The sequence below is a fragment of the Mandrillus leucophaeus genome, unplaced genomic scaffold, assembly GCF_000951045.1.
Source record: "Mandrillus leucophaeus isolate KB7577 unplaced genomic scaffold, Mleu.le_1.0 Scaffold464, whole genome shotgun sequence".
In the NCBI taxonomy this organism is placed as follows: domain Eukaryota; kingdom Metazoa; phylum Chordata; class Mammalia; order Primates; family Cercopithecidae; genus Mandrillus; species Mandrillus leucophaeus.
The window spans coordinates 2,645,674-2,669,664 of record NW_012104965.1 but is presented as its reverse complement, the minus strand read 5'-3'; the positions used below and the strand labels follow the sequence as shown (position 1 = coordinate 2,669,664).

At 35.0% G+C, this 23,991-nt stretch overlaps 1 protein-coding gene across 2 annotated transcripts; it reads left to right on the top strand.

The window, feature by feature from the left end:
• Positions 1-226: 226 nt before the first annotated feature.
• On the top strand, positions 227-23,642 carry DEPDC1 (DEP domain containing 1). Of its 2 annotated transcripts, XM_011995001.1 has the most exons (12): positions 227-501; positions 3,199-3,464; positions 8,243-8,399; positions 8,813-8,931; positions 9,348-9,478; positions 10,847-10,894; positions 13,735-13,875; positions 14,929-15,780; positions 16,215-16,387; positions 18,455-18,631; positions 19,797-19,982; positions 20,706-23,642. In XM_011995001.1, the coding sequence occupies exons 1-12, from the start codon at positions 454-456 to the stop codon at positions 20,844-20,846; spliced, it is 2,439 nt and encodes an 812-aa protein (XP_011850391.1). In that variant the 5' UTR covers positions 227-453; the 3' UTR covers positions 20,847-23,642. The 2 variants fall into 2 exon arrangements, with proteins under 2 accessions (XP_011850391.1, XP_011850392.1); XM_011995002.1 differs by lacking the exon at positions 14,929-15,780.
• Positions 23,643-23,991: the final 349 nt, after the last annotated feature.

Genomic DNA, 23,991 nt, shown 5'->3' with positions numbered 1-23,991 from the left:
AGAAAACCCTTATTTTCTTGTCTTTTCAAATTTCCTTAAACCAAAGGCTGGACTCCAAATAATTTCGTTTGGAACTAAACAGCTCACCCCTTCTGAGTACGAAAACATGACTCCGCCTCGCCGTAGACCGGAGGAGGAAGAAGCAACGCCAGGGAAACCCGAGCCTGTCTCGCTGAGGCGGTCCCAGGCCAGCCCAGCCCACCCCAGCCCGCGCCAGCCCGCACCAGCTACCGAAGGTCCGGAATGCTGCCGAGCCTCCTCGGCCCCAGCCGACTCAGTCCCGAGGCTGGCTGCGGCATCACGTGACCCGCGGCGCGGCCAATCCGCGCAGCCCTCTATGCTATTCAAATCGGCGGCGGGGCCAACGGTTGTGCCGAGACTCGCCACTACCCGGGCCGCTGGGCCTGAGTGTCGCCTTCGCCGCCATGGACGCCACCAGGCGCTGACAGACCTATGGAGAGTCGGGGTGTGCCTCCCGGGCCTTATCGGGCCACCAAGCTGGTAAGACAGCTCGGATAGACGGGACCGGTCAGCGGGCTGACGGCAGTCCCCACTGTTCGCAGGTTTACCTCGGTCGGAGGGATGAGTCCCAGGAGCCCTAGGTTCAGTGAAAACGCTGGCGAGGAGAAGTAACGGGTATGCGACCTTTGCCAGACTCACCGCTCCCTCTGTTTTGAGGATCTGGGTCTCAGGTCCGAAAGGAAGCGCCGCGCGTAGACCGCACCAGACTGGCTTTGAGGAGCAAGTCCTGTGCCCTGGGGGCGTCTTAAAATATTCCGATTTAGCCGCTCACCCCGTCTGATTTTCTGCCCGCCTCACAATTAGGGAGCAATTGGGAATGAGCGCCAAAACTTTGTAGGGTTAGGTTGTGGGCAAGCCCGAATGTGACAATTTTGTTTATTGAACCCATAGAATTTAAAGCAGGATGTACCGGCCGAATAGCACTAGGAGAACAGCTGCCTGTTTCAAAACGGTATTTCTGAGTACCCGTCAGTAACCACTGCTGGCGGCTCCTGAATTTGCATGTATAGCACTCCTAACGCGTTTCATGCCGTTGGGTCTTCGGTTCTATGGGATACTGTGGTACTGGTTATGTGACGTTAGGGGAGTCCCCTACCTTCTGTGAGCCTGTTTCCACACTGGTAAAGGTTACTAATACATGCTCGCCTTAAGGGGTTTCCCAGGAGGATGCTGTTTTTGAAAGTGTGTTGTGATCTGCAGAATAACAAGCACTTTCCTCTTAGGAATGCCCTTCAGGCGAGCATGTATTATTAGCCCTACTTTACCAGTGTGCACACTGAGGCTCACAGACGTTACATGCCTTCTAAAGTCACATCAACAGAAAATGGCAGAGGTAGAATTCAGATCTTCCTGGTACGGCAATCTCACATGGATTCTGCTACTTAGGAAGTTATTGGCCATATTTATCAATATGAAGGGTGGAATTTAGGACAGGAAGGAACCTCAATCAGGTAGTCCTGCCACATAATTTAAAACCCATTAGATGAAAGTAGTATAAACCCGCCGAAAAAGAAAACATGCACTGAATGCTTACTAGTACTTCACATATATTACATCATGTTATCATTCCAATAAGCCCATTCGTTAGGTCCTTTTGTCCCTGTTTTGTGGTTAAGGAGATTGAGGCATAGAGACTGAAGATAGGCCCAAAATGTCATAAACAACAGTGGCAGAGCTAGAACTGGGAAACTAACCCTAGTAGTCTTAACTCCAGAGCCTGTTCTTAAAACCACTACCCTGTACTACATCTCAGGAAAGCCATTCTGTAATCTCCCTTAGTACAGAGACCCTTTCTGTCATTTTTATTACTGTATCCTCAGGCCAGTACAGGGTGAGCAGCTCAATATCAGTTTCTTGGATAAATAAATATATAAAGTGGGAAAGTGTGGAAAGAAAACAATATAATCATCAAGTTTTCAGCCCTTAAATTCTGTCTTGTGGTATGGGGGCCACATAGGTTAGAAAAGCAGTAACATAGCTAGTGGGTAACATAGCTAGTAACATAGCTAGTGGGCATAATGGGTTGCAAATTAGATTTGACCGCTAACGTAGGATTTTTCTATTAAAAAGTGATGTGTTTACTCTATACCAACATCACCTCCATGCTCCACCGTTAGAGCGGTCATAAATGTAGAGGTCTGGCTGATTTGAGGACAGTTTAAAAAATATATCTTTGCAAAATGTACATGTCACAGGGTCATTAAATATGCAATGGACTTTCAACTTACTTAATGTATCCCATCTGTTCTATGTTCATTACAGGAATCATCACAAAAGAGATGCTATAGTAAATACATAAGCCATTTTTCATGTTAAAGATACTTCACCAGTAAAACTATTGCCTGCCGTAAGTTTTGTTTGGCCAGCACAGTAGTTGAGAGTACAGGTTCTAGAGTCAGTCACACCTGGATTTGAATGCCTACCTTCATCACCTAGCTGTTTGACCTTGGTCATTTTATTAATCTCTCTGCTTTATTTTCCTTATGTGAAAAATGAGAAATTAATAGTACCTTTTCATAGAATTGTGATAATTAAAGTGAAATAATGAATGTGAAGCACAGTGCTACCAACATTAATATTAATTGAGGTAAAAAACAAGGATGAATGTTTTCTATATTGATTGTAGTTCTTCCTTATTTCTAGGTTTCTTAAACTGATAAGCCAATGAAGTGCTTCTAATAAAAAAACTATCACATAAAAATATTACTACAGCACTAGAATTAATAAAAAGAAAGCAGTGTAAGATGTACTTTCTTTTTTTTTTTTTTTTTTTTTTGAGACAGTTTTGCTCTTGTTGCCTAGGCTGGAGTGGAATGATGTGATCTCAGCTCACTGCAACCTCCACCTCCCAGGTTCAAGCGATTCTCCTGCCTCAGCGTCCCGAGTAGCTGGAACTTTAGGCATGCGCCACCATTCCCGGCTAATTTTGTATTTTTAGTAGAGATGGGTTTTCACCATGTTGGTCAGGCTGGTCTCGAACTCCCAACTTCTGGTGAGCCACCGCGCCCGGCCAGATATAAAATTTTATGTGGCACAAATAAGATGAATGATTCTTCAAGAATTTTTATGATGTAATCAGATGTGAATTAAAGAATTATCTTTACCTAATGTACTTCAAATCAATATGAGATTTAATTTTTCTTCAAATTTTTAAAAATATTTTCCTTCTTTTTACAGTGGAATGAAGTTACCACATCTTTTCGAGCAGGAATGCCTCTAAGAAAACACAGACAGCACTTTAAAAAATATGGTAATTGTTTCACAGCAGGAGAAGCAGTGGATTGGCTTTATGATCTATTAAGAAATAATAGCAATTTTGGTCCTGAAGTTACAAGGCAACAGACTATCCAACTGTTGAGGAAATTTCTTAAGAATCATGTAATTGAAGATATCAAAGGGAGGTGGGGATCAGAAAATGTTGATGATAACAACCAGCTCTTCAGGTAATGAACAGATATGTAACTGTAAAACTGAATTACTGTAGTTTTGTCTCTACTTATATTTTTACTATAACAGCAGCTTCTTCAAAGAAGTAATATTTCTTTGGAAAACTATTAATGCTCTCAGTTCAATTAATATCATTTAGAAAAATTGTAATGTGAAAGTTAATTGCTACAAAATTTAAAGTTTTTAAGTGTTAGCATATATAATAAAGTAGGGAATTGGAAGGGAAATAGTGAGATATTATCACTTCTGCATATTCTGAACACTTTATAACGTTTTAAGGACATATTACTGACCTTAGTTGCATAGTTTCTAGATTTATAAGTTCACAGATCCTTCCCTTCAAACATTTAATTTAAGAATACATGTAATAGAGTAATAGCAAATCTTACATAACAAATAGCAGGGCCAGGTGAGGTGGCTTATGCCTGTAATCCCAGCACTTTGGGAGGCTGAGGTGTGCGGATCAACTTGAGGCTAGGAGTTGAGACCAGCCTGGCTAACATGGTGAAACCCCGTCTCTACTAAAAATACAAAAAATGAGTTGGGTGTGGTGGTGCACACCTGCGACTGAGGCACGAGAAGTGCTTGAGCCTGGGAGGTAAGAGGTTGCAGTGAGTTGAGATTGCACCACTGCACTGCAGCTTGGGCAACAGAGCAAGACTCTCTCAAAAAATAACAATGATAACAGAAGAAGTATACCACAGGTTAAAGAGAATATTTATTAAGCAGTTAAGATATAACAGAAACTCCGTTTGATGATTTACATATGTGTTCCTACTTAATTGCTGTAGTAGCCAAGCAGGGTAGGTATTAACCCCTTTTAACAGATGGGGAAACTGAGACCATGCTTCAACAAATCTTGTTCTGTCTGCCTGAAATGTTTTTCCACTGTACACATTTGTCAGGCTAGTAAACTTATACATTTATTTTAATCTCAGCTCTTTCATAACCTCTTCTGTGGAGCTTTTCTGACTCCCACAGGTCAGCATAATTGCTTTTTCTCTTATGACTTACGGTTCTTTGTTATATAGCCATTAAAGTAGGCCTGTGGAATCTAATGTCCATGCTTTTTTTTTCCCTACAACATTAGGTACTTTTCAAATGAAATGTCTAAGAATTTATTGTTTCCTATGTACCAAAAATGGTTTATGTCGTACAAGTAAACTACAATAACAATCATGAATAATCCATTTTGTATAGCACTCTACAAATCTTTCCTGTCTTAACTACTGCTCAGTTATCTTTGTGGGCTCCTTTACTGCTGCTCATCCTTTAACTCGCCCATCTTCAAGTTCCTGCCCTTGTCTTTACTTCATCTTCTCCCTAGGCAATCTCATGCCATGTCTTCACCTACTTTTCTTAAGACTTTCAGGCCTCTCCTGAAATATCTCTCTTGAGCCTTCGGCCCATTTTTTTCAACTGCCTCCTGGAAAGGCACTTCAAATATACCATATAGAAAAATGACTATCACCCCCTAACCTAAATTTTGTCTTCTTAGGTTTCCTATCTGAATAAATGGCATTGCCTTCCCTTTAGTTGCCTTGATTCTTTCCCTTTCTTCTCCTTTAAATATGATTTAGTCTATTGTGCTGCCTAAGTAGTTCTCTGATCTTTGCACATCTCTCTCCAAGATGAATCTTCTTTTTGTTAGGCTATAATTCTTACCTGGATTTCTCTTTATTTGTTTTGTTTTTGTTTTACTTGGATTTCTGCATAAATCCTCAACTAGTCTCTCTGCCCCTAGTCTTTTCTGCCTCCTGGGCTCAAACGATCCTCCCACTTCAGCCTCCCAAGTAGCAGGGACTACAGGCGCACACCACCATGCCCAGCTAAGTTTTGCATTTTTTGTGAACATGGGGTTTCACTGTGTTTCCCAGACTGGTCTCAAACTCCTGACCTCAAGCAATCCACCCACCTTGGCCTTCCAAAGTGCTGTGATTACAGGCATGAGCCACCACGCCTGGCCTCTCCTAGTCTTTTATGATGGTAACAAAACTATAAAGTATGTAAAAATAAAGTTTACCAAAAATGTGTAAGACCTTATTGGAGAAAAGTATTAAACTGTATTAAATAGAATAAATGGAGAAAGATACCCTGTTCATGAATGAAAATACTTAGTATCATATATATATAAGTCAATTCCTCCCAAAATGAAATAGAAATTCAGTGCATTTTCATTCAAAACTTCAATATAGTTTCTTTGTGGAACTTAATAAGCAGATTCTAAAAGACATTTGGTAAAAGTCTAAGAGAATTTTGAAGACCAAGGTCACACTTCTGAGGTCTTCAAACTTTTGAGATCACTACAAACTTTTTGAATAAATTTGATGTATGAGGCCAGGCAGGGTGGCTCACACCTGTAATCCCAGCACTTTTGGAGGCTGAGGCAGGAGTGTCACTTGAATCCAGGGATTCGAGACCAGTCTGGACAACATAGGGAGACCCTGTCTCTACAAAAAAAAAAATTAGGCATGGTGGCACATGCCTGGTGCCTGTTGACTCATCTGCTTGGGAGGCTGAGCCTAGGAGATTGAGACTGTAGTCAGCCATGATCATACTAGTGCACTCCATCCTGGGTGACAGAGAAGAAAAAAAAAAAGATGTAAAAGATACAATAAAGTGAAAAAACACCAAACCACATATTGTTTATATACATTTATTAAAAATATAAAAGCATGGAAAAGAAATACAACTATAGGCTTATTTTATGAAACTATAAGTTTATATTTTACTCTCAGGAAGAGGGGGATATGAGTGAGCAAAGAATTTCAGTTTTTTAGAAAAAGGAGTTATTTACACTCCCACCAACAGTGTATAAACATTCCATTTTGTCTGCAACCTTGCCAGCACCTGTTATTTTTTTATTTTTTAATAGTAACCATTCTGACTGGTGTGAGATGGTATCTCATTATGGTTTTGATTTGCATTTCTCCAATAATCAGTAATATTGAACTTTTTTCATATGCTTGTTGGCCACATATATGTCTTCTTTTGAGAAGTGTCAGTTCTTGTCCTTTGCCCCCTTTTCAATGAAGTTGTTTGTAAATTTTTTTAAGTTCCTTGTAAATGCTGGATACTAGAGCTTTGTCAGATTCATAGTTTGCAAAAATTTTCTCCCATTCCATAGGTTGTTTGTTGACTCCATTGATAGTTTCTTTTTCTGTGTAGCTCTTTCATTTAATTACATCCCATCTGTCAGTTTTTGCTTTTGTTGCAGTTGCTTTCGGCATCTTCATCATGAAATCTTTGCCCATTTCAGTGTCTAGAATGAGATTGCCTAGGTTTTCTTCCAGGTTTTTTTATAGTTTTGGGTTTTACACTTAAGTCTTTAATCCATCTTGAGTTAATTTTTGTATGTGGTGTAATGAAGGGGTCCCATTTCAATCTTCTGCATGTGACTAACCTGTTATCCCAGCACCATTTGTTAAATAGGAAATTGTTTCCCCCGTTGCTTGTTTTTGTCAGCTTTGCTGAAGATCGGATGGTTGTAGGTGCATGGTCTTATTTCCGGGCTCTCTATTGTGTTTCATTAGTCTATGTGTTGGTTTTTATACCAGTACTATTTTGTTTTGCTTACTGCAGCCCTATAGTATGATTTGAAGTCTGAGAGCATGATGCTTCCAGCTTTGCTCTTTTTCCTTAGGATAGCCTTGGCTATTTGGGCTCTTTTTTTGGTTCCATATGAATTGTGGACAACAGTATAGTGATTCATTAAAATCCTAAAACCAGAACTACCATTTAACCTAGCAATCCCATTACTAGGTATATACCCAAAGGAATATAAATCATTCTGTCATGAAGACACATGTACACGTATGTTCAGTGCAGAACTATTCACAATAGCAAAGACAAAGAGTCAACCTGAATGTCCATCAGTGGTATACTGGATGAAGAAAATGTGTACATATACACCATGGAATACTATGCAGCCATAGAAAAGAATGAGATAATGTACTTTGCAGGAACATAGATGGAGGTGGAGGCAAACTAACTAAGGAACAGAAAACTAAATACCACATGCTCTCACTTACAAGTAGGAGCTAACTGATGAGAACACATGGACACATAGAGGGGAACAATAGACACTGGGGCCTATTGGATGATGGAAGGTATGAGGAGGGATAGGATCAGGAAAAATGACTAATGGGTACTCGACTTAATACGTGGGTGATGAAATAATCTGTACAACAAACCTCCACAACACAAGTTTACCTATGTAAGAAACCTGCACATGTACCCCTGAACTTAAAATAAAAGTTAAAAATAATAATAAAGGAGAAGTCACAAAATGTCAACAATTACATTGGTTGCCAGTTACATACATGGGTATTGTTTTATTATATCTTTGAAATATTTTATATTAAAATAAAAGGAGGCCAAAATATTACAATCAAAAGAAGCAACAGAAACTAAGTTCCACAATGTAGGACAAGCACAAACAAAAGGGGGAATATACAAACTGGATAACTCATCAAAGAAATTTAGAAAATGTAGCACTCTAGAGCCATTTTTTGTGTAAGCAATACCCCTCTACCAGAATTGACCCTAGTAATAACCCTGAATTATCCAGAAATAAAGTTAAAATATGCACAATATACTAAAGAAAGAAGAAACCTATTTTTTTAAAGATTTAATGGGAAAATTTATTTGTCTAGAATCTTTATTACTTGGTAGTATTAATAAATCAGGCTCTTATGTGAATTTTAAAATAAATAGACTCTAAAAGTTTGTTTCTAATCTCACCTTATTTAATTGCTTATTGTTTTTAAACCAGATTTCCTGCAACTTCACCACTTAAAACTCCACCACGAAGGCATCCAGAGTTGCGAAGAAACAACATAGAGAACTTTTCCAAAGATAAAGATAGTATTTTTAAATTACGAAACTTATCTCGTAGAACTCCTAAAAAGCATGGATTACATTTATCTCAGGTAACACATCCTTTTACTAATTACTAGTTTAAATATCATTATGGTGTACTCAATAGAATCATTAAAAGTAAATGATTCTTTAATATTTAAATCCAGAACTGAAACCTCCTAACCTACATTACATTCTGAAAATGTATGTATAAAATTGTTTGTGACCCATAGAAAGAATAACAAAAATGGTAGTGAGACATAATTGAAAACAATAGTTATATAATTTAAGTGTGTTTTGGTTTAAATTGATTTGAGGGTGCTAGGGACAACTGCAAAATTAAAAACCCCATTACCGTGTTACATTATTTCTTTGGGAGACACTTTATAGCTCCACAATGGACTGATAGTAATAGAATTATTGTTGCTTTCAGTATTTAAAAATTTGAGCATACCAGATTAAACCAAAATAATCCTTTTTTCAGGAAAAGGCCGAGAAAATAAAGCATGAAATAATCAATGAAGATCAAGAAAATGCAGCTGATAATAGAGAACTAAGCCAGGAAGATGTTGAAGAAGTTTGGAAATATGTTATTCTGATCTAGTAAGATAAAATTAAGCTTTAATGAAGTTCCTGAAGTGTTCTGATTATTATTTTGACATTTACATCAAAATATGCAAGTGAATCAGAACAGATTAATTATCAAAGGTTAGAATGCAACCTGTATATGTGTTTTTAAATAAATACTCTTGTTATAGCTTAATAGAGTAGAAATTGAATGCTTTGGTATGATTCACCTTTTCTTTGAATCAACATTGTGGCCATAGTTTGGGATATATATTGTAATCCTTTTAAGATTACTGAGATAAATACATTTGAAAGGGAATACTAAATATAAGTCTTTAGAAGTTAAGAAAAATAAAATATTCTGATGGCTTTGTTTACTAGTCATATTCATTCATATGTATAATCTATCCTATTTACAAAGACAAAAAGTTAATATTCTTTCTTCTATTTAGCCTGCAAACCATTTTAGGTGTGCCATCCCTAGAAGAAGTCATAAATCCAAAACAAGTAATTCCCCAATATATAATGTACAACATGGCTAATACAAGTAAACATGGAGTAGTTATACTACAAAACAAATCAGGTTGGTATTAATAAAATAATTGGAACTTTTAAAAACTTGCCAACAAGGTTGCAAGTCGTGTAAAGAGAGACCCAAATGTTGAAAGTAGAATACTTTCATGGAGCATCAGAGGGGCTATCATAAGTGCTTTAGTAATAACAGTGGAGTAATTTATAAGTATTATTCATGCTATTATAAGAAATATTTTATCTGCTAAGATAGATTTATGCATGGTATTAAAAAAATGACAAACATCCAAAAGGTATACAAGTATAAGAAAAGTTTTGATTAAGCACATTTTTGTTGAGGGCTTCCAACATGTCAGACATTGTGCTAAAGTTTAATGATAAGATAGAAATGGTCCATACGCTCATGAGGCTTACATGAGTAGTTATGTACAAATTAACAGGAGTCAAACATATATACAAAACTGTAATAACACAACAAAATAAGCTCAGACTTTAAAGATGAGGATTCTAGAGGGACTGGCTTTTTTGTTTTATTTATTTATATAGTTGATTGATTTCAGATTTAGATACAAAAATCGGAAATAATTCAAGCTAGATAGATGTATTAGAAAACTTAGATTATGAGAAAGGTATCAATAAATCTCTCAAAATTGTAGCTAATGTTTTTGTGCTAAGTTTCTGGCTGTGGAATTAACTGACATATATTACTTTGATTTTCTTTTTATGGGCAAGAACTTTGAGTTTTTAATTGTAGGAGCAAAAGGTAAATGTTAAAACTGATGAGTTTGCTATGTGGCTTATGCATGTGGCTGTAGACCAGTCCCTTCTTCCATTATCTAAAATAACATGGTTAACAGTATATGCCCTCATTTAAGATTTCTATTCTTTGTAACCCTGTGTAAAAAAAGTGCTAGATTTCTATGGAACATATTTTATTCAGTAGCACTTGAAAGATTTTAAGCAAACTTCACTATAAAAGGAGCATAATAACGACATACAGTTCATTTCAATCATAGGTCTCACCCAAATCATTAATATTCAAATAGCATAGCAATAGGCAGAATAGAAACAAGGATGAAGAAAAGGTAGTGACAGTAGATAAAAATAAATGTGGAATTTATATCTAAACACTCCCTCAAAATAATCCTCAATTTGGCAGTATTTAATTGTTATATGTAATATGGATCAAACTCAGAATCTCTATAATTTTTTCAGACTTTTTCTATTTTAACATATTGACTTGATCCTGTGTCTTATTAAACATATAATACTTTTTAATCCTGGTAATACACACATATACAAATGTAACATGTATGTGTATGTGTATAGATACATTTAATTGCACATAAGCGTGATATTTTGAAATATACTGTCATAAAAATTGTATGGTTTACTTAGTAATATTTTTCTTTTTGTGTAGATGACCTCCCTCACTGGGTATTATCTGCCATGAAGTGCCTAGCAAATTGTAAGTTAAATGTGTGTGTGTGTGTGTGTGTGTGTGTGTGTGTGTTTTATATTGATAGTATTTAACAAGAACCAAGGAAATTTTTAAAATAATTTATTAAAGTCCTGATAAAATTAAAGTATATCATTTATCTTGATATAGAAATCAAAGTCTAGTGGAATATATTACATTATGGAGCCCTTAACTTTTTCTGTTTAGAAAGAAGGTGATTTTTTAATTCAAGCATATTATTTATGGTTTAGTTCACATAAATTATAAAGTCATAGCCTAGAGGATCTCAAAGGATTTTTTAAGTGAAATCCACACTAATTGCATGAATAAGGCACAGAGTTCAAATGGCTTGAACTCCATGGGATTTCTATAGTGTAGAAGCATAGAATACTAGATATATTAATGTGACTTTATGTTATGAAAAAAAAGGTTATCTGTTATTCTATTAGTTTGTTCTCGTGGTACTATAAAGAAATGCTTGAGACAGGGTAATTTATAAAGAATAGAGGTTTAATTGGCTCATGGTTCCACAGGCTGTATAGGAAATATGGCTGAGGAGGCCTTAGGAAACTTACAACTTACAGTCATGGCAGAAGGCGGAGGAGAAGCAGGCACGTCTTACATGGCTGGAACAGGAGGAAGGTTGTGTGCGGAGGTGGTACACACTTTTAAGCAACCAGATCTTGTGATAACTCACTCAGTATCACAAGAACAGCACCAAAGGGGAAATATACCCCCATGATTCAATCACCTCCCACCAGGCCCCACCTGCAATACTGGGGATTACCAATTTGGCATAAGATTTGGGTGAGGACAGATCCAAACCTTATCAGTCACTAATCCAGAAATTTTTTTAGCATTTAATTGATCGAGCTTTTTCATCATGATCAGTGATAATTGATTTTTGTAACATAAAACCCTAGTATGAGTACAAAATCCTAATTGCTTTCAAAGTTAATTTTTTAAATGTACAAAGGTATAAGCTAAATCATCAAAAGCTAAATTATGTTTTAGTTACAAATATAATTTTCTAGTTCATATAAAATTAGCGTTTTCTAAAATGCTAATAGGGATTTATTAATGTTCAGGGTAACTTTATATTCCTTTGTTGTCCACTGGGTGTCAATATGATAAAATGACATTGAATAAATAGCAATAAAGTAAATACATTTACAGAAACATTTTATTTGTCAAATTAAGATAAAAATCTGTATTATGAACTTAAGACTTGAATTTGTCTTTCTACTTTCCAAGTATAGTTAAGTATTCTTCTCTTTCATTCCTTTGCTCACGGTTAGGAATTCAGATAGGCATACTGACAGGGATTTCTCTGACATCTGGTCTTTAGGGAGCCTGTCTTCCTTCTCTTTCCAGTTTATGTAATACCTAAATGATACCAATTATATAAGTTACTGGATTCCAAATTAGCAACAATGTATTTAGCCAGAGGCACAGTTAAGACTTAACTTTACTTGTTATTGGATCCCCTAGAGTAATTCTGTGAGATGTAAGAATTAGTAATCAGTACACCATCCCAATTTTTCCAACAGAGAAAACCAAAGCTTAGAGTATCTTCTTTTAGTGCAAAGGAGCTACAGCTCAAACCTAGATTCTCTATAAATTCTATATTTTTAATACTTTTAATTCCTGTAAACATGTATTTTCTTAGAGAACTTTCTGATGATTATCAAATCTTTTATTCCACATACTATTTCTTATGTCCTTAAAAAAATATCTATTTTGCTCTATTATTAAGAGTGGGAATTGTTTTCTTTAATTCTTTTTAGTGTGTTCTCACATTTGTATGTCCATACAAAAGTTTGGAAACAGGGAAGTAAGAAATAGTATTTGGACTTGGGAAGAGAAACATTTTAACTTGAAAGGTAGTATAATGGCTGTAAAACCTGGATGCACACCACAGTCACTAAAGAGACTCTCCAGAGATTCTGAAGTGGTTGATTTAGTAGGTCAGGAATCTTTAAAAAAAAAAAAAAATGCCCCCAAATTATTATAGTGAAGGTTCTCAGGTTAGTGTTTGGAAACCACTCAGTTAGTGAACTAGAAGCAAACATTTCTAGGTCAGTAAATTTCTGGCCCCACTTTCATGGGTTCTGGTCTCCATAGAGGAGTTTGTATTTTTAATAGGCACATTGGATGATTCTGTGATATAATCCATGAACCACACTTTAAGTGTTGTTGGAGCTAAAAGTCCTGGTCCTTGCTCTTATTTTACACTGCTCTAACTTCTAATTCAAACTTTGCTACCAAAGTCTTTTTCATCTTGGGCAAGGTACTCTTAGCCTCAGTTTTCTTATCTATAAAATGAGATCAGATCTTATTTTTGAGGAAAAAACAAATGAGTAAGTATGATTATTTCAATAGTTGTGTCAAGCTTAAGAAACAACAATGTAAAGATATTATTTAAATTCATTAAGGCTATGTTTCATGTCAGACAAAATGTATTCATGAAAATGTAAATTTACACAAAGACAATTTGAAGGAATTATTTGTATTATCCAAATATTCTTTCCTTTACAAAATGAATTACAGTAAAATCTTAGTAAACTAAGCTTCCCTAATGCTTTTAAAATGATATTAAAATTTTACTTTATGTATGATTTTTCAGGTATACAAATGTTAAAATAAAACAAAATACTAGCAATTGACTGCTTCTAGTGGAAAGATAATGAGGAAGAATGAGATAATGCCCTTTAAATTTTTGAACGGTGGCAGAATTTGTTGTTAAACATAACTCCTTCATGAAACACAGATTTTATACTTTTTGTATTTAAAAATTGTATTTAAATTAAAATATACTTTACCTTTTTCTTTTGCCTTCTACTTCTTAGGGCCAAGAAGCAATGATATGAATAATCCAACGTATGTTGGATTTGAACGAGATGTATTCAGAACAATCGCAGATTATTTTCTAGATCTCCCTGAACCTCTACTTACTTTTGAATATTATGAGTTATTTGTGAACATTTTGGGTATGTATGGATTTTACTGATTTTAGTTCATTTTGTTAAAGTTTTCAAATTTCTTATAATTTAGAAGATCTAAAACCATAGGTAAATATGAAGGGGGCAGCCTACAAATTATTTTAAAATTCAGTGAAATAAGGTCCCCAGGTTACTCATACTTCCACCCAGCCAACTACCAATTCGGGACTTCCCTCAACCCCCTACCAGATTCAATAATTCACTATAATGATTCACAGAACTCAGAAAAGCACTTTACCTTAACTGTTAGTTTATTATAAAAGCTAGATCTCAAGAATAGCCAAATGGAAGAGTTACACAGGACAAGGTATGAGGGTAGGGGTGGCACAGAGTTTCTCTACCCTTTCTAGTCATGTCATGATCCCAGCACATCCATGTGTTTGACCAAGCTAGAAACTCCCTCAGCCTGCATATTTTAGAGTTTTAATTGAAGTTTAATTACCAAGGCATGACTGACCAAATCGTTGGTCACTGTTGTCAATTGAACTCAATCTCTAGCCCATTTCTCCTCCCACAAGGTTGTAGTTGGTGATGAAAATTCCAACCATGACCAGCCCTCAGTTACCTTAGCATGAACTCATATATGCTGAAATAGGCTTGTTATGAATAACCAAAGACCTTTATCATTCAGGAAATTCCAAGGATTTTAGGAGCTCCATACCAGGTACTAAGGACAAAGATCAAATATATGTATTTTATAACACCACAATTGTCTTATATTTATGAGGTTTCTAGTACTTGCAGACTGAGAACAGATATTTTTAAACGTATTCTGGCTCAATCCATTTAATTAGGCTGTTGAAATAATTTTTTAAAGTTATATTACAAGTGGGAAAACCACTCATCTGTCTTGCACGTTTGTAACCGAATGTTGCATGTGTCCTATTTAAGTGGCTTCTGAATTAAGCAACTACTATGTATACTATACTAACAACATACACTGTAGTAATGCTTTATTTTTTTAACTTTACTATTGTTTTTGTTTTATTTTTGTCCACTGTCATACAGTTGCATCTTAATTTTTGTTTCATTTCCTGGTAGTTGTTTGTGGCTACGTCACAGTTTCAGATAGATCCAGTGGGATTCATAAAATCCAAGATGATCCACAGTCTTCAAAATTCCTTCACTTAAACAATTTGAATTCCTTCAAATCAACTGAGTGCCTTCTTCTCAGTCTGCTTCATAGAGAAAAAAACAAAGAAGAATCAGATTCTACTGAGAGACTACAGATAAGCAATCCAGGATTTCAAGAAAGATGTGCTAAGAAAACGCAGCTAGTTAATTTAAGAAACAGAAGAGTGAGTGCTAATGACATAATGGGAGGAAGTTGTCATAATTTAATAGGGTTAAGCAGTATGCATGATCTAGCCTCTAACAACAAACCAAGGTGCTGTTCTTTGGAAGGAATTGTAGATGTGTCAGGGAATTCAAGTAAAGAGGCATCCAGTGTCTTTCATCAATCTTTTCCGAACATAGAAGGACAAAATAATAAACTGTTTTTAGAGTCTAAGCCTAAACAGGAATTCCTGTTGAATCTTCATTCAGAGGAAAATACTCAAAAGCCATTCAGTGCTGGTTTTAAGAGAACCTCTACTTTGACTGTTCAAGACCAAGAGGAGTTGTGTAATGGGAAATGCAAGTCAAAAGAGCTTTGTAGGTCTCAGAGTTTGCTTTTAAGAAGTAGTACAAGAAGGAATAGTTATATCAATACACCAGTGGCTGAAATTATCATGAAACCAAATGTTGGACAAGGCAGCACAAGTGTGCAAACAGCTATGGAAGGTGAACTCGGAGAGTCTAGTGCCACAATCAATAAAAGACTCTGCAAAAGTACAATAGAACTTTCAGAAAATTCTTTACTTCCAGCTTCTTCTATGTTGACTGGCACACAAAGTAAGGCTGTTGCTCTCAATGCATGCAATATTAACTTTTAGTGTTTACTAACTCTGTGTTTTGCTTACCTGGCTTTTATTCCTTGAAGTTGCTTAATTTTTTTTCCTCCAAGAGGAATTATTATAAAAGACTTTTGTCTATGATGTAACCAAGATTTATTCTATTTACCTAAAGCACTTATTTTCTTGTTTGCAATTTCATTTTTTCTGAGTCACTTTATTTGTAATAAGTGAAGAATTTTTATACTTAGAAATAAGTTGTAAAGAAAATGAGAATCTTACCATGCTTTAGAGGAATGTAATTTCTAGAAATAGTTAAAAGAAATGAAATACTAAGATATTATTTTACCTTCTTTCTATAGGTGTATATACTGGTAGTATGAAAGCAACTAGTGTCATTGATGATTTTGGGGGGGGGGTATTTTTGTATTCTAGGTTTGCTGCAACCTCATTTAGAGAGGGTTGCCATCGATGCTCTACAGTTATGTTGTTTGTTACTTCCCCCACCAAATCGTAGAAAGCTGCAACTTTTAATGCGCATGATTTCCCGAATGAGTCAAAATGTTGATATGCCCAAACTTCATGATGCAATGGGTACGAGATCACTGGTAAGTTGATTTCTTACGGAAAGAATAAATCTGATTCATAAACCAAAATAAGAAGACCAAACTATGTAAAAGTACTACTCAAATGATGTCTTAGTCTTAAAGTGCTAGATTCTTAGGTTGGAAAGGCTCTTTACCCTTTCCTAACAGCAGAATTTTAGTGTATTAATCTTTTGTACACACTCATTATACTTTCACATGCTGGTGTTAATCTTGACTGAGGACTTTGCCTGCTCATTCATCCTGAATCACTTCATAGTGATTGACCAGTCAGAACACGTTATGTTGCCTTGTGCCAGTTTTGTTTGGTGGATAAGGAAGAGGAAATGTAGGTACTGTTGAAAGCTTAAGGAGACTGTAACTGTGGAAGTAGAGAACTAATGAACTTAATACAGTAAGTCAGTGTTTCAAAGAATATAGTGATAGGAAAGTAGGTCATTGTGGACAAGAAGTTGGGAAGCACTATTGCCAAACAGCCTTAGGCCCCTTGTGAGAATGAGGACAAGGGCATTCATATGTCCTTGACATATGAATTGATAATTGATTGGAAATGAACTCTTGAAATAGTATCTTTAATCTCTCTCTCTCTTTTTTTTTAAGTCACCACTTCCTCAAAATGCAACTTCAATTGACAAGAGGCTTTTATAGCAAGGAATCTAGAGTTATGCTTTCTTCTACTTGTTATTAAAGATAGTTCTTTAACAATGGCAGTCCTAATATAAAGAAAAGGAATTATTCTTGAGAAATTATAGCACTATTAAAAAGCATAGGAAGTTTATAGAGGAAGACGTTTTCAGAGACATGACTGGGAAGGCGATAATTTTGGTTCTGCACTTTTAGGATTTGAGGTCATAGGAACTCTAAGTGAAATTTATCCAGCAGAATGTTGGAATTATGAGCCAGGTGAAGAGAGATCAGGGGAGAAGGCAAATTGTTTTGGTCTTTTACATAGGGATAGTACTTGAAGCTATGAGAGTAGATGATCTCTACAAGGCTGAGAATGTGGAGAAAGAGTAAAAGGCTGAGGTCTAAGCCATGGAAGGAGACAGGAAACCCTGACTGATGTAGGAATAAAACTGAAAATCTATCAATTCTGTAAATATGCTAATCCTCTACTATGTATGAAATATTTAAAACAGAATTCTGATTTCTAAGTATTTTAGAATGAGGTGTGTGTGTGTGTTACCGTTAGAGGGTTGCATAGATATAAGTGAGAGTAATGAGAGTAATAAGTGATAGTAATTAATTTTATCCCAGGATTTGAAGATCCCATAAGATGGAATTGAAAAATGTGTGTTTTAAATTGCTGTCTAAAGACTGACAGAATAAGCATTTTTAAAAACTATTTTCCAGCATTTCAAAAGCTAAGTGGCATCAACTTTGCAACCACTTATGAATATAAGTGTTATACATTCTCCTGTTTTGTGTTTTTTTGTGGGGTTCATTTAATGTAATTAGTTATTGTTCTCTGACCATCTTTAAGCTTAAGCAACATATATATGTGGTATTAATAGAACCTATGGTGTTTACTGATAAAATTGTGACAAAATTGTAGAAAAACCAAAGCCTTTATAATTCTTGGGAATTACATTAAGGATATACTTTTTTTTTTTTTTTTCTGGTTACACAGGATCATGCTCTGTTACCCAGGCTGGAGTATAGTGGTGTGATCACAGCTCACTGCAGCCTGGAATTCCTGGGCTCAAGAAACAGGCACGTACCATCATGCCTGGCTAGTTTTTTATTTCTTTGTAGATACAGGGTTTCACTATGTTGCCTAGGCTGGCTTCGAACTCCCTATCTCAAGTGAGCCTCTCACTTCAGCCTCCCAAAGTGCTTAGATTACAGGTATGAGCCACCATGCTCAGCCATGGAAAAACTTTAAAAAGGATTTAAGTATAATCAAATTCTTACATTTCTAACTGTATAAATCATTGTCCTCATTTTTAAACTGAGGGCTGCTTATCACTTTATCCCAATACTTCACATAATGCTACCTGGAAATTACTGATATTCTAGTTTGTATGCAACCTTAGCTTTTTAAATTCACATCTTTTAATATTTTTCTAGATGATACATACCTTTTCTCGATGTGTGTTATGCTGTGCTGAAGAAGTGGATCTTGATGAGCTTCTTGCTGGAAGATTAGTTTCTTTCTTAATGGATCATCATCAGGAAATTCTTCAAGTACCCTCTTACTTACAGACTGCAGTGGAAAAACATCTTGACTACTTAAAAAAGGGACATGTAAGTATTGTGAGTCTTAAAATTCTCTGCAGTAGTCAATTGCAAGTGGCAAACTCATCTCACAGTAGCTTAATCAAAAAGGGAGACTTTTTCAGCTCCTGTAAACAACCTCTAAAAGTCAGGAATGTAGACAGAATCTGGGACTCAAATAGCTGTATGACTCTTTCCATCCCTCCATCTCTTATTTCTGTGTTGATCCTGTGTTTGACAGTGGCTCCTTCACATGATGAGGAATGTGGCTAGTTGAAGTTCATGAGTTAGAGCCTTACATTTGCAGTTCGAAGGAAAAAGAGTCATTCCTCCATCTCCAATTTTAAAAGCTCTGAATATAAATTCAGCCTAGTTGAGGTTAAATATGCATCGTTTAGGTAAGAGTGAGTAGGATGGAGATAGGGCCTTACTCTGATTGGTTCTACACAGATTAAAGGAGAATTTATTCTTCACAAAAGGTGAAGGTAGAGGGGTTAAAATGGAAAGGAATTATTAAAAGAAGGAAAGAAGGAATACTGAGCAGCCAAAATAACAGACATCTACTGTATTGTCTTTGGCTGCCCAACACATGTTTATGTTTTTCCCATACATACCATTCTAATATTGCCCTGGCTTATAATTATAACTATCTCCTAGAATTTCTTTCTGTTATCAGAAGATGTTAGAAGCTCTGCCTATGTCCCTAGGCCTCAAAACAAAAATACATGAAAACTAAAAATATTTCAGTAAATACGCTGATCATCTACTATCTGCACTGTCGGAACATTAAAGTCTTAAGATGAATTAGAATAATACTTAGATTGTTATTTTATAGTTAAAAGAATAAAATCCATAGTTAATGGTAATAATTATAACACCTGTCTTTCTTTATTTAACGCTTATTGTGTGCTGAGCCCTTCATATACATTTTCTTATGTAATTTCCATTTTAATGATGAAAAAACAGACCAAGAAAAGTTAAATACATTGTTGAATGCTATAGACGAAGTAGATTATGGAGCTGGGTTTAGAACCTACTGACTTACACACCTCTACTGCATAATACATAGTTTTTTTAATGTGCTGAATGTTTGATTGGTGGTAACTTAATAGGTGCTAGATCCCATCAAAAGAATACTTTATCATATAAGAACATGACCAGAATTAACAGAGTTATATCATTTTGTTCACTACAGATTGAAAATCCTGGAGATGGACTATTTGCTCCTTTGCCAACTTACTCATACTGTAAGCAGATTAGTGCTCAGGAGTTTGATGAGCAAAAAGTTTCTACCTCTCAAGCTGCAATTGCAGAACTTTTAGAAAATATTATTAAAAACAGGAGTTTACCTCTAAAAGAGAAAAGGAAAAAACTAAAACAGGTAAGAGAATGAGCAAGTTCTCAATTATGTAAATATTTTTTATCTGCTATTCCTGGTTGTTAATAACATTTAGAATCTACTTTCTTATTTTAATATTTTAGATTTTAAGTTTGAGGTATATGGACTATATATTATGATGTCTTGTATATGTGCATTAACCTAAAACATGTGAGTACCTACCTGATTTTGCTCTTTATCCTGAATTTTGAAATAATACTAACAATAATAATATATACTCTCCTTTTTCACTAGTATTTTGTATAATTATAGCTTGGATTAGCCTGGGAAAACAATTATAAGGTATGGATAGGTATCTTTGAGTGACTTACCACTATGTTTTAGAATTTTTAGCTCTGAAAGCCCAGTAGCCACATGATTTTGGCACGTCCAATTCTAAGTCTGAGACACTCAAAGAAGTATGAATACTAGATGCCTATGCCCTTCATAGGTTTTACCGGTGGGAAAGAAGATCTGGAATTTAGGGGGATAGTTAACATCAGAAGAGAAAGAATCCTATAATGTTAATGTTAATGTTAATGAGATCTAAGAGATCTTATAGTATTCACATGAGAAGAGAGAGGGAAAGGCAAGGATAAAATGAAAGGATACTAATCTCTATAATACTTCTTTGAGAAAGACACTGAATTCTTATAAAATGTTGAGCACTGCTTCAGCTGGGGAAATAATGTTAAATACCTTCTAATTTCTCACCTCATTTTTAAGTTTCAGAAGGAATATCCCTTGATATATCAGAAAAGATTTCCAACCACGGAGAGTGAAGCAGCACTTTTTGGTGACAAACCTACAATCAAGCAACCAATGCTGATTTTAAGAAAACCAAAGTTCCGTAGTCTAAGATACTAACTGAATTCAAAATTATGTAATACTTGTGGAACTTTGATAAATGAAGCCATATCTGAGAATGTAGCTACTCAAAAGGAAGTCTGTCATTAATAAGGTATTTCTAAATAAACACATTATGTAAGGAAGTGCCAAAATAGTTGTTTATCAATGTGAGACTCCTAGTAAACTAACTAGTTCTCAATTGAGAGCACATAGCAATAGGTGATACCAAATACTTTTTGTTTTTAACACAGCTATCCAATAAGGCTATCATGATGTGTGCTAAAATTTTATTTACTTGAATTTTGAAAACTAAGCTGTGTTAGGGATTAAACTATAATTCTGTTTTTAAAAGAAAATTTATCTGCATACGTGCAAGTTCTGAAATATTAGCTAATGAATTAGTTCTTTGGGGTTACTTCTTTGTTTCTAAGTATAAGAATGTGAAGAATATTTGAAAACTCAATGAAATAATTCTCAGCTGCCAAATGTTGCACTCTCTTATATATTCTTTTTCTACTTTTGATCTATTTATATATATGTATGTGTTTTTATAATATGTGTATATTTTATCAGATTTGACTTTGCCTTAAATATTATCCCCAACTGCTTTAGTCATTCATTTGTTCAATATATATATATTTTGAATTCTCATTTTCGTAATCTATTAGAAGATGGGGATATAAAAGATGTATAAGGCAATCATATATTCATTCAAAAGATATTTATTTAGCAACTGCTATGTGCCTTTCATTGTTCCAGATATGCAGAGACAATGATAAATAAAACATATAATCTCTTCCATAAGGTATTTATTTTTTAATCATGGGAGATACACCTATCAGATGGTTAAAATAACAACACTACCCACTGAAATCAGGGTGTATAGAATCATTCAGCTAAAGACTGACTTCTACGATGATGGAACAGGTCTTTAAGCTAGTGGTTTCAAACTGGTACAGCACATTAGACTCACCTGAGGAGTTTTAAAACAGTCTATATGCCCAGGGCCTAACTTATACTAATTAAATCTGAATTTCGGGGATGTTGTTTAGGAATTAGTATTTTTTTTAATCTAGGTGATTCCAATATTCAGCCAACTGTGAGAATCAATGGCCTAAATGCTTTTCATAAACATTTTTATAAGGGTCAAGATAATGGCACATTGATTTTATTTTTTCATTGGAAGAAAATGCCTGCCAAGTATAAATGACTCTCATCTTAAAACAAGATTATTCAGGTTTCTGCTGATTGACTTGGTACAAAAAAGCAAGTTACCTTCTATTTTTTACTCTAAGATTGTTTCATGTGTATTCCTTAAGTGTAAAGAAATATATCATGCCTGGGTTGTAATGAAATCTTAATGTTTAATGACTATTGTTATTTCTCAATGTAATTTCATACTATTTCTCTATAAAATGATAGTGTTCCATTTAACATTACTGATTTTTATTAAAAACCTGGACAGAAAATTATAAATTATAAGTATGACTTTATCCTGGCTATAAAATTATTGGACCAAATTGAATTCTTTCTAAGGCATTTGTGTACTAAAACTTTTATTGTTTACAGATATGTAAAATGTGGATTATGTTGCAAATTGAGATTAAAATTATTTGGGGTTTTGTAACAATATAATTTTGCTTTTGTATTATTAACAAATATATAAATCATAAAGGCAGGAAACTTCCATTTGCATTAATGTGCATGCAATAGAGATTACAAAATACATAGTACAATGCTTTAATAACATCAACTCTGCCAGTCAGGTTTGAATCCTACTGTGCTATTAGCTAGCTGGTAAACTCAGACAAGTTATTTAACTTATCTAAGCCCCAGTTTTGTTATCTATAAAATGAAGATTATAATAGTACCTCTCTTTAGGATTGTGAGGATTAAGTAGGATAATGCATATAAAGTGTTAGCACAGTGTCTCGCATGGAATAAGCACTCTATAAATATTAGCTTTTACTAGAATCACCTAGGATTATAGCACTAGAAGAGATCTTAGCAAAAATATGGTCCTTTCTGTTGCTTTGGACAGACATGAACCAAAACAAAATTACGAACAACTGATGAGTCTTAGTTAATAAGTTAATAACTATCTTTTCATTATGAGACAAAGTTTCTGAGTATGCCTACTCGTTGAAATTTTTTAATCTAGTCGAGAGGGAAAATTTGATGAGGAAGGAAGGAATGGATATCTTCAGAAGAGCTTCGCCTAAGCTGGAGCATGGATAGATTCCATTCTAACAGAAAGATCTTTAAGTTCAAATATAGATGAATTGACTGGTAGATTTGGTGCTAGTTGCTTTCTCAGGATATAAGAATCAAAATCAACTGCTACAAGTAAAGAGGGAATGGGGAAGGTGTTGCACATTTAAAGAGAGAAAGTGTGAAGTCTAATTGTGGGAATGCACAGGTTTCACCAGATCAAATGATGTCTGGTTATTCTGTAAATTATAGTTCTTATCCCAGAAATTACTGCCTCTACCATCCATAATATCTTCTAATTGGTATCATATAATGACCCACTCTTCTCACGTTATCCAAACAGTTACGTGGCATTTAGTAATGGAATGTACATGGAATTTCCCACTGACTTATCTTTCTGTCCTTGGGAAACTTAAACTCTGAATCTTCTCATCTATAAAATGTGAATTAAAGTATCTACCTAACTGAGTTGTGATTGTGGCGAAAGAAAGGCAATATATTTAAATCTTGAATTTAGCAAGCCCATGCTCAATTTTTATATCCTTTCCTTTTGCTTTGTATTGACTTTAAGATCTCTACTGATTAAAACTCTTTTGCTATCAAGTTTCTTTTCTTATATTTCACAATATATTTTCTACCCTATCAGTGGTAATATTTTTTACCTCGTTTTTGGTGAAATTAAAAATGGTTATGGAATTTTATATCCTGGTAATCTGTACCACCAAGAGATATACCACCCTTTTATTTTGAAAGTGGAGAGAGAGAGAAAATGTGTGTGTATGCATGCATGTGTGTGGGGGGGGGGTGGGAGCTGTTATTGTTGAAGTATTTCTGGGAAAGAAATGAAGGATAGCTAGTTTTAATATTAAATTGAAAGAAAAATCGTTTCACCAAAATAAATTTAACAGTTCTAAATACAGTAAGTACAGCAACTCAGACTTACGTATTTACT

Excerpts from the sequence above, each read along its gene's own strand:
- DEPDC1 (XM_011995001.1), top strand. The coding sequence starts at position 454 with ATGGAGAGTCGGGGTGTGCCTCCCGGGCCTTATCGGGCCACCAAGCTG. Across the intron at positions 8,400-8,812 it reads ATGGATTACATTTATCTCAG|GAAAAGGCCGAGAAAATAAA; the intron begins GTAACACATCCT and ends TCCTTTTTTCAG. Across the intron at positions 19,983-20,705 it reads AAAGGAAAAAACTAAAACAG|TTTCAGAAGGAATATCCCTT; the intron begins GTAAGAGAATGA and ends CTCATTTTTAAG.